At 36.2% G+C, this 12,428-nt stretch overlaps 1 protein-coding gene across 4 annotated transcripts; it reads left to right on the top strand.

The window, feature by feature from the left end:
• The first annotated feature begins 2,593 nt into the window (after window positions 1-2,593).
• LOC104899867 (protein IQ-DOMAIN 5) lies at window positions 2,594-9,790 on the top strand. 4 transcript variants are annotated; one of them, XM_010687153.4, is made up of 7 exons: window positions 2,594-2,910; window positions 3,946-4,060; window positions 4,587-4,829; window positions 5,760-5,987; window positions 6,875-6,988; window positions 7,375-7,846; window positions 9,287-9,790. In XM_010687153.4, exons 2-7 carry the CDS (start codon window positions 3,977-3,979, stop codon window positions 9,430-9,432), a joined length of 1,287 nt encoding a protein of 428 aa, XP_010685455.1. In that variant the 5' UTR covers window positions 2,594-2,910; window positions 3,946-3,976; the 3' UTR covers window positions 9,433-9,790. The 4 variants fall into 4 exon arrangements, with proteins under 4 accessions (XP_010685455.1, XP_010685454.1, XP_010685457.1 ...); XM_010687152.4 differs by having other exon boundaries at window positions 2,596-3,030; XM_010687155.4 differs by having other exon boundaries at window positions 2,616-3,030; window positions 9,290-9,790.
• The last annotated feature ends 2,638 nt before the right edge of the window (window positions 9,791-12,428 follow it).

The following is a 12,428-nucleotide window of genomic DNA, read 5'->3' as shown; positions in this document are numbered from 1 at the left end:
CATAATTTAAGGTCATAGCAGATAATTTGATAGCACATTTAGACCATGAAAATGACATGGGGTGGTATTTGAAGCCATCTTAGGAAGGAATTATAAAGATGTAAAACGTGTTTTGTAGGATATTTGGGCCTTTGGGGGTAATTGTTGCAACCATTTTGAAAGTTATTCCAAGGTCCGTGAGAAGGTCCTAGTTAAAAAATTTGTTGGGCCCATAATAGTCCGAGAATTGTCCTATACACCAAATATTAAAGGTTATATATACAAGATTCTTGATATTCTTGAAATTTGGCCAATAGGCGCCATGGATGCAATTAATTAACCCTAATTTAACCTAATAATCTATCCTAAGATTTGCTTATGTGAAGCGAAGTGAATCAACCTTATTTTTATGGGTGCTCATTTCGGATAATTTGATCCGTCCCTATGCAATTTGCTGGTTATGGAAAATGCGATCCAGGTCCGATCATAGAAACCGACTATACTAAATTTCGGTATCCGGATTTTAGGGTCGGGTATATGAAACAAAAAAATCATTTTCAAAGGAAAAGTTCATAAAATAAGTTTTAGATTAGATCATTAGATATCCAGTTTCAAACACAATTTTTTTTGGAAAAAAATCCAATGTTTTGGATATTTGAAAATGAAAATTTCCAACTTGTATCTAATTCGAAAATGTTTAGATATTCAATCTGAAATATCTTGAAAAGTAAAAAAATCGGACCAAATATCTGATTTGTCAAATCGGATCGACCAGATCACAAATAGGATCGAACGGATCTGATATATCATATATATATATATATATATATATATATGAACACCCTTAGGTCCTGTTTGGTTCACTGAACTGGAATGGGATGGTATGGATGTCCATACCATGGTGGTATGGATCCAGAACCCCATACCAGTTTCAAACTGTTTGGTTCAATTCTGTAATGGATTCAATGTCCATTTCTGTTGTTTGGTTCACTTTTGGAATGGATTTTGCATTCAATTTTTATTTTAATATAATTGTACCAGCTATATGTATATATATAAAACTGTAAAAATAAACAATTTATGAGTTCTATATATACATATACTATACTCCATTCACTAGTTAGTATTAAAAAATTACGGTTAAACAAGCCCTTAGTTAACTAATTACTTAACTAGTATATGAATTCACCATAGAAAATTAATGGGCGTAGAAATAATGAAAAATGAGGGTAGATTTTGTGGCACACAACTATGAACTATTACTACCAACCAAATCCTTTGAATAGGCCAAACTCAAGCAATTTTTTTTATTTAATTTTGCCCACCTTTATTCAATTTTTAAATGTAAGATGGGAATACACAGTATAGTGTACAAATTACTAGCAGAGATTTAGAAAAAGCAAGGAAAAAGCATAGACGACCAACAAGTAGTGATTCAGAGCAAATTATAGTGTTCTTTTACGTTGGCTACCATAATACTGTTTTATTGTGGAAGCATGTATAGAATAGTGGAAGCAGTGGTGCAAATGCAGGTATAATGAATATGGAGAGTAAAAATGGAGCAGGAGGTAACAATTTGTTTGGTAGAAAGAATTTGGAAGGAAAGGAAAGGAAGTGGAAGAAAATTTATTACTTTCCAATGTTTGGTTCATTAAAAAAAAATTGAGTGAAAGGAAATGGGAGAAATTGGAAGGAAAGATTCTTTAAAAAATTTCACTTTCCTTTCCTCCCAAAAGCGGGGGAATTCGGAAGGAAAGAGAAAATTTATACCAAACATGGAAAATTAAGGTTTTTTTTCCTTTCTCTTCCCTTTCTTTCTTTTACTAAAAATGAACCAAACACACTGTAAAAGTGGAAGCGGTGATGCCAGTGGAAATGGAAGTGGTCGTGGAAGTGGGAAGGTACAGAATAGTGGAAGCAAAAAGAGGACATACCTTCTGCAAATAAGGTGGTCGCCGGTCGGTGGTGGTCGGAAAAGGGTGGTCGGCGACGGTGGTGGTCGGAAATGGGTGGTTGGCGACGACTGGCTTCGCTTGTCTAGGGTTTAACCTCTCTCTCCCTTCCACACAAATTAGGGTTTGAAACTTGAGGGGAATGGAGTTAGAAACTTAGGGGGGAAGGGGAGATTGGGATTCTAGGGGGATGGGGTGGAGATAGATACCCTTAGGTATGAGACTCTACCCTAAATATGTCCAACCAAACAATGGAATGGATGTCATTCCATTCCATTCCATTAAAAATATCCCAACCAAACACCCTCTTAGTTATTTTATAATCCCAAACCATCTATTAAACCTCAACAATCATCATATAATTGTAATTTTTTTTAAGGGGTCATATAATTGTAAGTTTTTAACCACTGAGCATTGAATTATTACCAGCAGAAGCACCATTTGGCATTGTACATCAACACTTACCTACTTGTAGTTGTTGGTAGTTTCCTTTTTAAAATTTGGCAAGGCAAGTAATGTCCCAGATTACCAGTACTGTATAATTTCCAAATTTTAATGTCATTCCAACAAACAAATCAATCAAATTCAATTATTTTCTTACAAATCTCACCTGGAAATGGCGGTAAAACTAGCATGAGGGTGAAATTATATGAAAATGTTTGTGTTTCATTCCTCGAATCCCGTGATTGACTCTTTGGTTGCATGCTTTTTGAAAGCGACTTCTCATCTTCTTTAACAAACCCACCATTAAAACGACGTCGTTTTATCACACAGGCTCATTTTAGCCTTCATCGGTCCACACTCCACACCCACTTCTGCCACCTTCTTTTTGGGGTTTATGAAAGAAAAGCGTCAGAAAAAACTTCCTTAAAAATCCCATCAGATAGAATCATCAAAGAATAAGAAGATGATGAAGAGAGAGAAAAAAAATGATTGACTGATGGTTAAGAAAACAAAGAGTGACAAATTTCTGTACTTTGTAAGTAGTTTAAGTTCAATAAGAAAATACCCACTTCAATTTAAGTAGAGTGAGAGATTTTGTCACCTCAAAAATTTTACACTTTTACTTATTCATCTCCATTTTCAATTTTTTTTTCTGGTGAGTTTTATCTTGTTATTATTGTTTATTTTAGAATTTCGATTTTGGATTTTTGTTGTTTGCTGGGATATTTTTTTAAAGTGGATTATCCTTAAAGTGAAATTTAAGAATAGTGATTTTTGTCCCCTTTTGATTTAACTCTGGGATCTAAATGTTAAGATTAGGAATTTAGTCATTACTTTTGTAGATTTGGGTTACTTATTCATGTAATTGTGAAGTTTGAAAGTTTGCTTCTTTGAAGCCAGAAAATGCTGCTTGGATTTTGTTATTGGGATTATTACTTGATAAGGTTTGAAATTGTGTGTTTTTTGCTAAATGTTGAAATTTATGTGTCACTTGAGAGTAAGCAATAGAGTGGTCTGACAATTGTACTGTAATGGATTTGTAATAATCTGGGTCTTTATGGAATTTTGATGTTGATTTAAGAACTTGTTTTGAGTTGTGATTGTCATTTTGTAAATTTCATGTTGTGTGTTCTGCTGATTTGAGAAAGAGTTGCATTTTTTGGTGGTGTCAATGTTGCCTAATTCGCTAAACGATTCGAGAACAGGCGAATTGGTATATGCAAGTGGCATACATTTGGCCTAATTAACAAAACTAGGTAGCAAAATTCTCCGTACCCGTTGTTGTACCGTAAATTTAGGTTTGCTGTACCGTGGTTCGTGAATCAGGTAACACTGGGGTGGAGTCATGGTGTTTGGAGTCATAACTTCCAATGTCTTCCTTTTCATGTTATTCCTTTGCACTTTATATAATTTTCAGGGAAGAATTTTTATGTATTTTGTGCTCGTTCTCTAATTGTCACTTGATGAATGTATAGAAGATCCGCGTGGACCTTTGATTGTGATCTAGATTCTAGGCTATGAATCTATATTGGGCTGAGAACTTATAAACATTTCTGGTTTTGTTTTGCAGGTGAAGCAAGGTCAAGTTATCAACAGGTGATATGGGTGTACCTGGAAAATGGATAAAAGCCCTGGTTGGTTTAAAGAAGTCGGAAAAGTCACCATCCTCGGTAAAAGATGTAAATGTGGGTTTTTGCCGTTCTCTTTCCTGGTCATAGCCTCTTTATTTTTGTTGGATAAACTTGCATGTGTTTTAATAAGCTTAGAAAAGTTCATTGAAGTTTAGGATATTTCAGAAGAGCTCAGGATAGTTTAAATGTGTTACAATATCTTGGCGAGATAACAGGCTCCAACAATGTATGTATTATCAAATGAAAAGGTCAGATGTGCAGATTAAGGGAATCAAAATAAGAAAACATTCCCTATTTAATACATCTATTTATCAATAAATTTGATAATGATTTTGTCAGTCATGAATTGACTGTACGACTGTGACTTGCTTTTTTCGTGTGGTTTTCTAGTAGACATTCATGTTTCGTAATTACCTTGAAGTGGTTGGCAAGAAAAAATACCCAATTTGGCAACTGAAGGATGATTTTTTCATGATGACTTCATATCCAGAGGCTGTTTATGGACACGAAATTTGGATATTTACTTTTACAAGCTGTGGAGTTGATCTCTCTCTTCTATCTTATCTAATAATTATTGCAGAGAGCAAGGACTGCTGGAGAATCTCGACATCGCAGGAATCATTCTATTGAGATAGATAACAATGCACTTACAGGAGAACAAGGCCAAAATATTGAGTCTTGGGGTGCAAATGTCGGGCAAGTTTCTGATGCTGCTGCCTCCCCATCAACCTCTATCCCACTGCAGTCTGAAGCTGATGAACATCTGATGAACCGAGTAGAATGGGCAGCCACTTACATTCAAACATCTTTTCGTGGATTTCTGGTACAAAATTATATATGCTTCCTTCATGATTCATTTAATTGTGGTTCTGATGTACTAGAACTAGAAGTGATATACCCCCCCTCCCCCCTCTCAAAACAAAGTAATTAAATGAGTTTAATAAAATGAGACATTGTTTGGGTGTTAAATGGGTGGCACAATGTAAACTTGCTTATGTGTTTCTTAATATATAATACTACCGTTTCTTTTTAATAGTTTTATCTTATCTTCAGTTCAAATCACTAGCTCTATCATTTGAAAGCTATGAATTTTTCTTTTGCACCGTTCCCAACGGCTCTCCTGCATATACGATGATGGTGTTGTTCAAATCATTATATATTCAAATAGCTGATGATAGACAACAAACTCCTAAGAAAGTTGGTATGTATGTAGAGTCAGCAGGACTTGAGGTATAGAAGAAAGAGAACTTTCTGCCTTACAGTTGGAATCTGGTGCTATCTGTTTGAGCGTTGTGTTCTGTAATCAGCACATAGCAAGGAGAAATGGAGAAGTAGGTTACAAACAGGAGTAATTAATGTTCCTTCTGCAATTCAGGCAATTCAATTATATTGTTGTTATGGTCAAGGGCTCCGTGTTAGTTAGATTGGAACAGTAGCTTGTGCAAGGGTTTATATGAATTTAGGGCTTCTATTTGGTTGCATTTAAATACTGGAAGTAATCTATGACAAATTGGACAAAGAGTAGAATTGTTCATTTATACTTAAAGCATGAGAGTTATACTTGTACTCAACGTGGACATATATATGCTGTATCAACTTGTAGAATTTGTCCAATATTGGAGAGGATCTCCATAGTTGAAGAGGATTCCTTATGAATGTTGCAGTGCTAAGCAATTTTACCTTTTGTTCCAGCTTTTTAATACATCAACCTAGTATTCAAGGTTTTGTTCTGATTCTTTTGTTCTTATGTCAGGCGAAGAGAGCTTTGAGAGCATTAAAAGGATTAGTACGACTCCAAGCACTTGTCAGAGGGCATGCTGTGAGAAAGCAAGCTGCAATAACCCTTCGATGTATGCAAGCGTTGGTGAGAGTTCAAGCTCGGGTACGAGCAAGGCGTGTGCGTTTGGCATTAGAAAGTGAGACATCACAACAAAATTCCCATCAACAACTTCTACAGGATGTCCGTGTTCGAGAGATAGAGGTGATTACTTACTCCATTGTTGAGGATCAATTCCTCTTTTGTTATTTTGCATTGGGACTGGGCTGTGATACTCCCCAATTCTTCTCTTGCAGAGAGCTTTATAACCTTTTTTCTTCGTATTCAGAACTATTGTGGCCATAGTACATATAGATCTGAGGTCTTATTTCATAATTTAAGACTATTCTTCCTTCATTCTCCTTTAATTGTAACGCTTTCTATTTGGGGAACTTTCAAAATAATTGCAATATTACTTATTTTGCATCTGGTTTTTCTCTATCTTTCTCCTTGGTCCTGATCACATGGGTCCTCAATTTATCTCTCCCCACCTTAAATATTGTGTCTCCTCCCCAATGGTTCAATTGGAAGAGAAACGGAGAAGTTTTTATTCCAATACCACAATGATCACTTCACTATGAGAAATGTTGCTGCTGCTGCTGTGATCTGGTACTTGAGGCTATATAGAAAAACAAAATATGACATGACCTTTATATGAGGCATTATATTTGACATCTGAAATTCAGAAAGAACTTAAGAAATCTCCACTTCATCGCGCCTAATGGATAGCTTGGAGAGATTTCAGTCTGTTCTTGTATGTATGTCCTCATGCATGGCTGTTCATCCCAATCTTTACAATAAGTGCTGTATTAGAGGTGAAGAAGCAGTAGAGTACCTAATCAAGACAAGTTTTGGTTATTCATTCATTCCTCTAGTTCTGAGTACAGGAAGCGGTTCTTATTTGATTGATGCACACTATTAACATCTCTTGAAATGTAATGCTTGGATATTGACAAAGCATGAAATAGTTTGAAATTATGTAATGTCCTAATTCCCATGGTAGATTTAGCTGAAGCCTGAATGTGTAAACTACTGCATGTTTATCTGTACAGGAAGGATGGTGTGACAGTACTGGCTCTGTAGAACAAATTCAAGCTAAGTTGCTGAAGAGGCAGGAGGCTGCTGCTAAGCGCGAGAGAGCTATGGCATATGCCTTGGCTCACCAGGTAAAACAAATTTTTTCAAGTTTGCTGTTGGTTTAGCTGGTAAAATGCTGTTACTTGTAAGGGGAACGGGAGACCATATGAAACCTAATGATTTCAATATGATTATGGTCCAGTTACTGCGAACCATATCCTCAGGCAGGCCTTCAACTGGCTTATCCTAATCCGCGGAGAAAAAAATGTTTATTTTCCAGAAGGGCATTTTTACTTGAACATGATCATTGTGCTATTCTTTAAAAGTGAATATTACCGCCTCTGAAATTTAAAATAAAATCAGGGGGGAGAGTGGTCAAAGGTGCTACTAGCGTGTTAGGTGAATATTCATTTTTTACTGCCTCTGTTAGGTGCTTGACCTTTGTGATTTGATCTGACATCGGAGTCTGTTTTAGTGGCAGGCAGGATCAAGACAGCTAGCTACTGCTGCCTCTGGCTTTGAGCCAGATAAAAATAGCTGGGGTTGGAATTGGTTAGAGAGATGGATGGCTGTACGTCCTTGGGAAAATCGATTCCTTGACATCAATCTGAAAGATGGTGTACAGATAGTAGGTGGTGGAGATGGTGAGGGTACGAATGAGACTAAAATACAAATGAAATCTTCTGGAAGGAAGCCTATTTCAGCAAACCCCCCTGGACAAAAACCAGTTCCATCTAACTCTGACGGATCTTCGCCTAGCAAGTCAGCAGGTACCCATGAAGCATCCAACTCAATGACCTCCAAGCAAAAATCCAAACAACTGCACGAAGACCCTGTTGAAGAAGCCAGCTCAAGACCTCCCCCTAGCTCAAGGTCCCGCAGCACCCCCAAAGAAAGAATTGTTCAAGACGTGAAGTCTCAAAAACGTTTGTCTTTGCCTAGTAATGGTACGTTAGTGCTTCCTTCCTCGAACCATGCATCTCCTGTCTGCTGCTGCTTCTTTTGTGTGATGCTGTGTAAATTTACATGTTCATGTTATATCATTCTTCCTGTTTCTTGGATCAACAGTCTGTGGTAGAATATGTTTACCTGATTTAGTAGAAGTCTGAATATGGCTTTACAGAGCCTGCATAATTAGAGTATGGAACATCGAATGTTTCTAAGCAACAATCTTTGAATTTTAATGCCATCTGTAAAGAACTAAGGAATTCTTTGGTGCTTGCTAAAAAGCATTGTCAGCCAACTGAGAGGTTGGAAATTAGAACCGTATTTGGCCTTGAAACCTTCCCTTAAGACCCAAAATACGAAAACATCTTTGTCATTAGCTTGGCAATAGGTCCAAACATTCAGTTCACCTATCTTGCTCAATGCTCACTGTGGATGTCATCTAGCTTAATCGATCGGTGAAGTCTTGTGGGGGTAGTACCTAAGACATGGGATGGAATCCCGTTTACAGGTACATCACCGTGCTTAGTCGCTCTCTAACACCAAAAAAAATCTTGCTCGAGCTGTCTTTATCACTTATCTTCAATACTTGCACCCTTATCTAAGAAATACTCAAATTGGCCTTTGAAATTGCTGGTTGTTGTCCCCTCCCCTGACCTACTTGACCATTTTTGTTTCTCCCTCACACAAGAATAGCCATAAAGTATAACTTTATTTTGTTGAGAAAAAGCCATACAGTTGAACTTTGTCTTCAGATTTGATACTGTTTATATTTGGCCTATTGAGAGGTTTATTGGTCCCCTCTAATAATAGTGAGTAATATCTTTTAGAGGGAGATTTGAAATGAAACTCTTCACCACTAACATCTGGTCTCATGTCAAGACGGTCTAATGAAAACATTTTTTGGTCATAATTAACTTTTTATCTTTTTTTCCCTTAACTTTTAAATACTTCATCCGTTATGAAATAAGTGAAAGAGAAAAATGTTTCACTTATTTCTTATGGAGGAAATATATACTACTTCTGACTAAACTTTTAAAGATGTCTGTATTAATTTGTTTATAGGTCACTAAGGGAATGCTCTCTTCGACATAAAATGGAACAAAACTGAATTGAATTGAACTGATTGCAACTAAACTGAATTAAATTTTAACTAATAGAAATGATAATTGGAGCTGAGCTGAACTGAACTGATTGCAACTGAACTAAACTGAACTGCATTGATTGCAACTGAATTTAACTGAAAATAAGCTGGGAAGAACAGGCCTAACAATTTGTAAACTTTTATTATGCTTTTTGTTCAATTAATTAATAATCAAACCGTCTTTTACAAAAATTTAAATTCAAACAAATCATAGTCATGACTTGACTATCATCTAACAAAGGAAGTACGTACATACAAATGACTTTTTAGCTAAATCTTTGTTGCTTATGTATTTAAGCAGGAAATCAAGGGGCTCAAACAGCCAAGACACTAACAAAAACTGCTGTCAAAAGGACTCCGGCAACAAGAAAGCCGATCAAGGATAGAACCAAATCAGTCGGAAATCATGCAAAACAGGCCCAACAACGGGCCATCGATGTTTAGCCCAGCTGCACTTTCCAAAACACGAAAATTGTCTCGTAAATTATCATGGTGTGGTCTATTAGGTGTAAATATGGAGTTTCTTGAAGCATGAAAGCAGATTATCATGCTACTTCTAGTGAGCTGTTTTGAGGCTTCTGGTACACCTACCCCTTACAGTATAGAGAATATCAGCTGATGCCTCAATGTATTAATAAAGTTTGGACTTGGTAGCTGTAACTTGTATGTTGTATCTGTGTAATTGTGTAATTTATGCGTGTAATATGGGCAAATTAGTCATTGACATTGCCCTTTGGTGTAATGTACGCGAAGGTGTTAAGTATTTCACGTTATATATTGTTACTATATGCAATTTTTTCAATTCTTGTCATGGTGTTAAGTAGTATTCTTGTCCTGATTTTTTATTCCTAAACATAAATTGTTGTCTTTTTGAGTATAAACAGGGGTAAATTTGAACATATATGTTTGACTAAGTAGGTTAAGACTCTATCTCTTCTTTTTAGAGGAAAAACATAGGATCAATTATATTAGGTCGAAACATGCTTGTTTAATATCATCTACTAAAAATGGAATTGATAGGTGTTGGATTTGGTCTACGATTAGAGGATCAATGGGGATGAGAAAGGGATAAGAGGGTAGTAAGGTCTCTTGGCGGAGTAGGTTGGGGAAAAAAAGCTCCTTGAAGTTGTTTAAAAATAGATAACTTATATTACTCTTGATTGGATAACCTAGTACCTGTATTATCTTTAATTGCTTTGATTGTATTATGGGTTGATCTCGACTTGACACTCTTGTAAAAGAATGCGGTAGATTGATCTCCATACATATCATATCTTGATTTAGCACGTTGTTTCCAGAAATTCAATTTAACCTTAATTAGCCTGGAGTTAATATACCTTGAGGCATCTAATTGGTCGAAAATTACTCTTTGTTTCAAAGTTAACTCTTGATTGATATTCGCCCAATTGATACCATTACTAATTTCTTTGTAGTCCAGGCACCATTTGCGAATTTCTAGTAAGGCATTTTGTAGTTTCTTTGCATTATGAAGGCAACTGAACCTTGAACTTGTTTGTTGCATTCTTCTTTGATAATCTCTTGTATTTGTGGGTCGTTCAAACACCAGGCTTCGAGTTTGTATGGTCTCTTTCTTTTTTGGTAGCTCGAATAAGGGTCCGGTAGAATTGAGCTGTGCTATGATAGTAGAATTGGGAGATTCCACAATGATGCCTCTGGATGTTGATTTTTCCACTCTTCATTGCAAAAGGCTTTGTCGATTCTTTCACATATAGCCTCTTGATCTTTCCTATTGTTGGTACCATGTGTAGTTCACACCATGAAATGGTTGTCAAGCAGTTTTAGGTCAAGCTTCCAGCTTGTAAATTGGTTTGCACCTTGAAGAAATTTTGATCCTCTAATTTTTGAGATTGATTTTCCACTTGGTTGAAATCCTCTATTAGGAACCAATTGCCTAGGTTATTTGAAATTTCCGCTTAGATGTAGTCCCAAACTTTCAGTTTTTCATTTTGTACAGGCGAGCCATAAACGAAAGCGATCAGAGCTTTATAGCCTACTATGTCTGTTGATTCACAGACAATTACATTCTTAGAAACTGAAACTACATTATTTAAGCACTACACCGACTCCAACAAATAAAAAGACCATCACTGTTGTCGTCGAAATTAGACCTTGTACACCCTTGGTAGCCAAGTTTACAGAAAATGGGTTCCAAAAAGGAAACATACACTTAGTTTCTGAGAGAAAGATAAAATCTACACTACTAGAATTACCTATACTATTTATAAACTTAATTATTGGAGATATTAGATTATTCATCCCCTGTAGTTCCAGCTCATAATGCTCATTTGATGTTTGGAGGCTGTTGTAGGTCAGCCGGACTTATCTTCAATAATCTAGCTGCATGAGTCTTGTAGCTTGAACTTTCCATAATTTTCTTTCCTTTACTTGTTGTGCTAGAGATCTCTCAAATCCTCAGGCCGACCCAGATGACATCCCACCTGTTTTCCTGTAAAAAAAATTGGGAAATCACCATTGAGACATTATTGATAGTGTCCTATCCTTCTTTGCAAGTGGTTTCTCACTTAAGTAACATGACAAAACCTATAAACCCTAGTACCCAAGGATGATCGTCCCCAAGAAGTGAAACACTTCAAACCTATCAGCCTCTGCAACTCGACCTACAAAATAATCTCAAAAACATTAGTAGGAAGATTGAAAGGAATACTAATAGGAGAGTTAGTAGGTCCTTACTAGAATGCGTTTGTCCGAAGTGGACATATGACTAACCGCGTCATTTCCCACGAAATCATAAATTGGGTAAAAAAAAGAAAAGGAAAAAAGGAAACTCCTTTGCGGGAATACTTAAGATTGATCTTAGCAAAGCCTAAGCCTACGATAAGATAAGATGGGATTTTATGGAAGTCATTCTCACCAAGATGAATTTTCCAGCAATGTGGATAAATTGGATGATGCAGATTATCACAACAGTATCCTACTCAATCCTTGTTAATAGGGAACCCACAAGATTCTTCAAAATTGCTGCTGGTCTTAGACAGGGTAATCCCCTCTCATCCTATATTTTCATTCTTTTATGGAAGTTCTTTCAAAAAATCTTATCAGACTACGTACAATCCATAAAAGAACTGTGAGGCCTGAAGATAGCTAGATCGGTTGTCCATGACCAGCACAAATCCAACATCACATCAAACTGATCACCTCTTCTATTTTGTTCAGTGTTCACACCTTCCCAGATGTCCACCTTCACACTTTCTCTCTCGTTTGGAATTCATCCCAACCTTCTTCATATCACAGTTTGCTTTTCTCTTTTTAAAACTTTCAACTCTATCCTGCTTTTGCATTGAGTGTGTTTTTGTGAATTGTTTGATAAGATATTTGATTGATGTAATATTCATTTTTCAATATAAATGTACTAAAAATCTTAAAATCTTATGGTCAATGTTTCTTTTTTTGGTGGCTCA

This window comes from Beta vulgaris, chromosome 7 (assembly GCF_026745355.1).
Source record: "Beta vulgaris subsp. vulgaris cultivar EL10 chromosome 7, EL10.2, whole genome shotgun sequence".
Classification (NCBI taxonomy): domain Eukaryota; kingdom Viridiplantae; phylum Streptophyta; class Magnoliopsida; order Caryophyllales; family Amaranthaceae; genus Beta; species Beta vulgaris.
Note: the sequence above shows the minus strand (reverse complement) of the source record. Positions and strands in the feature narration are given on the sequence as shown.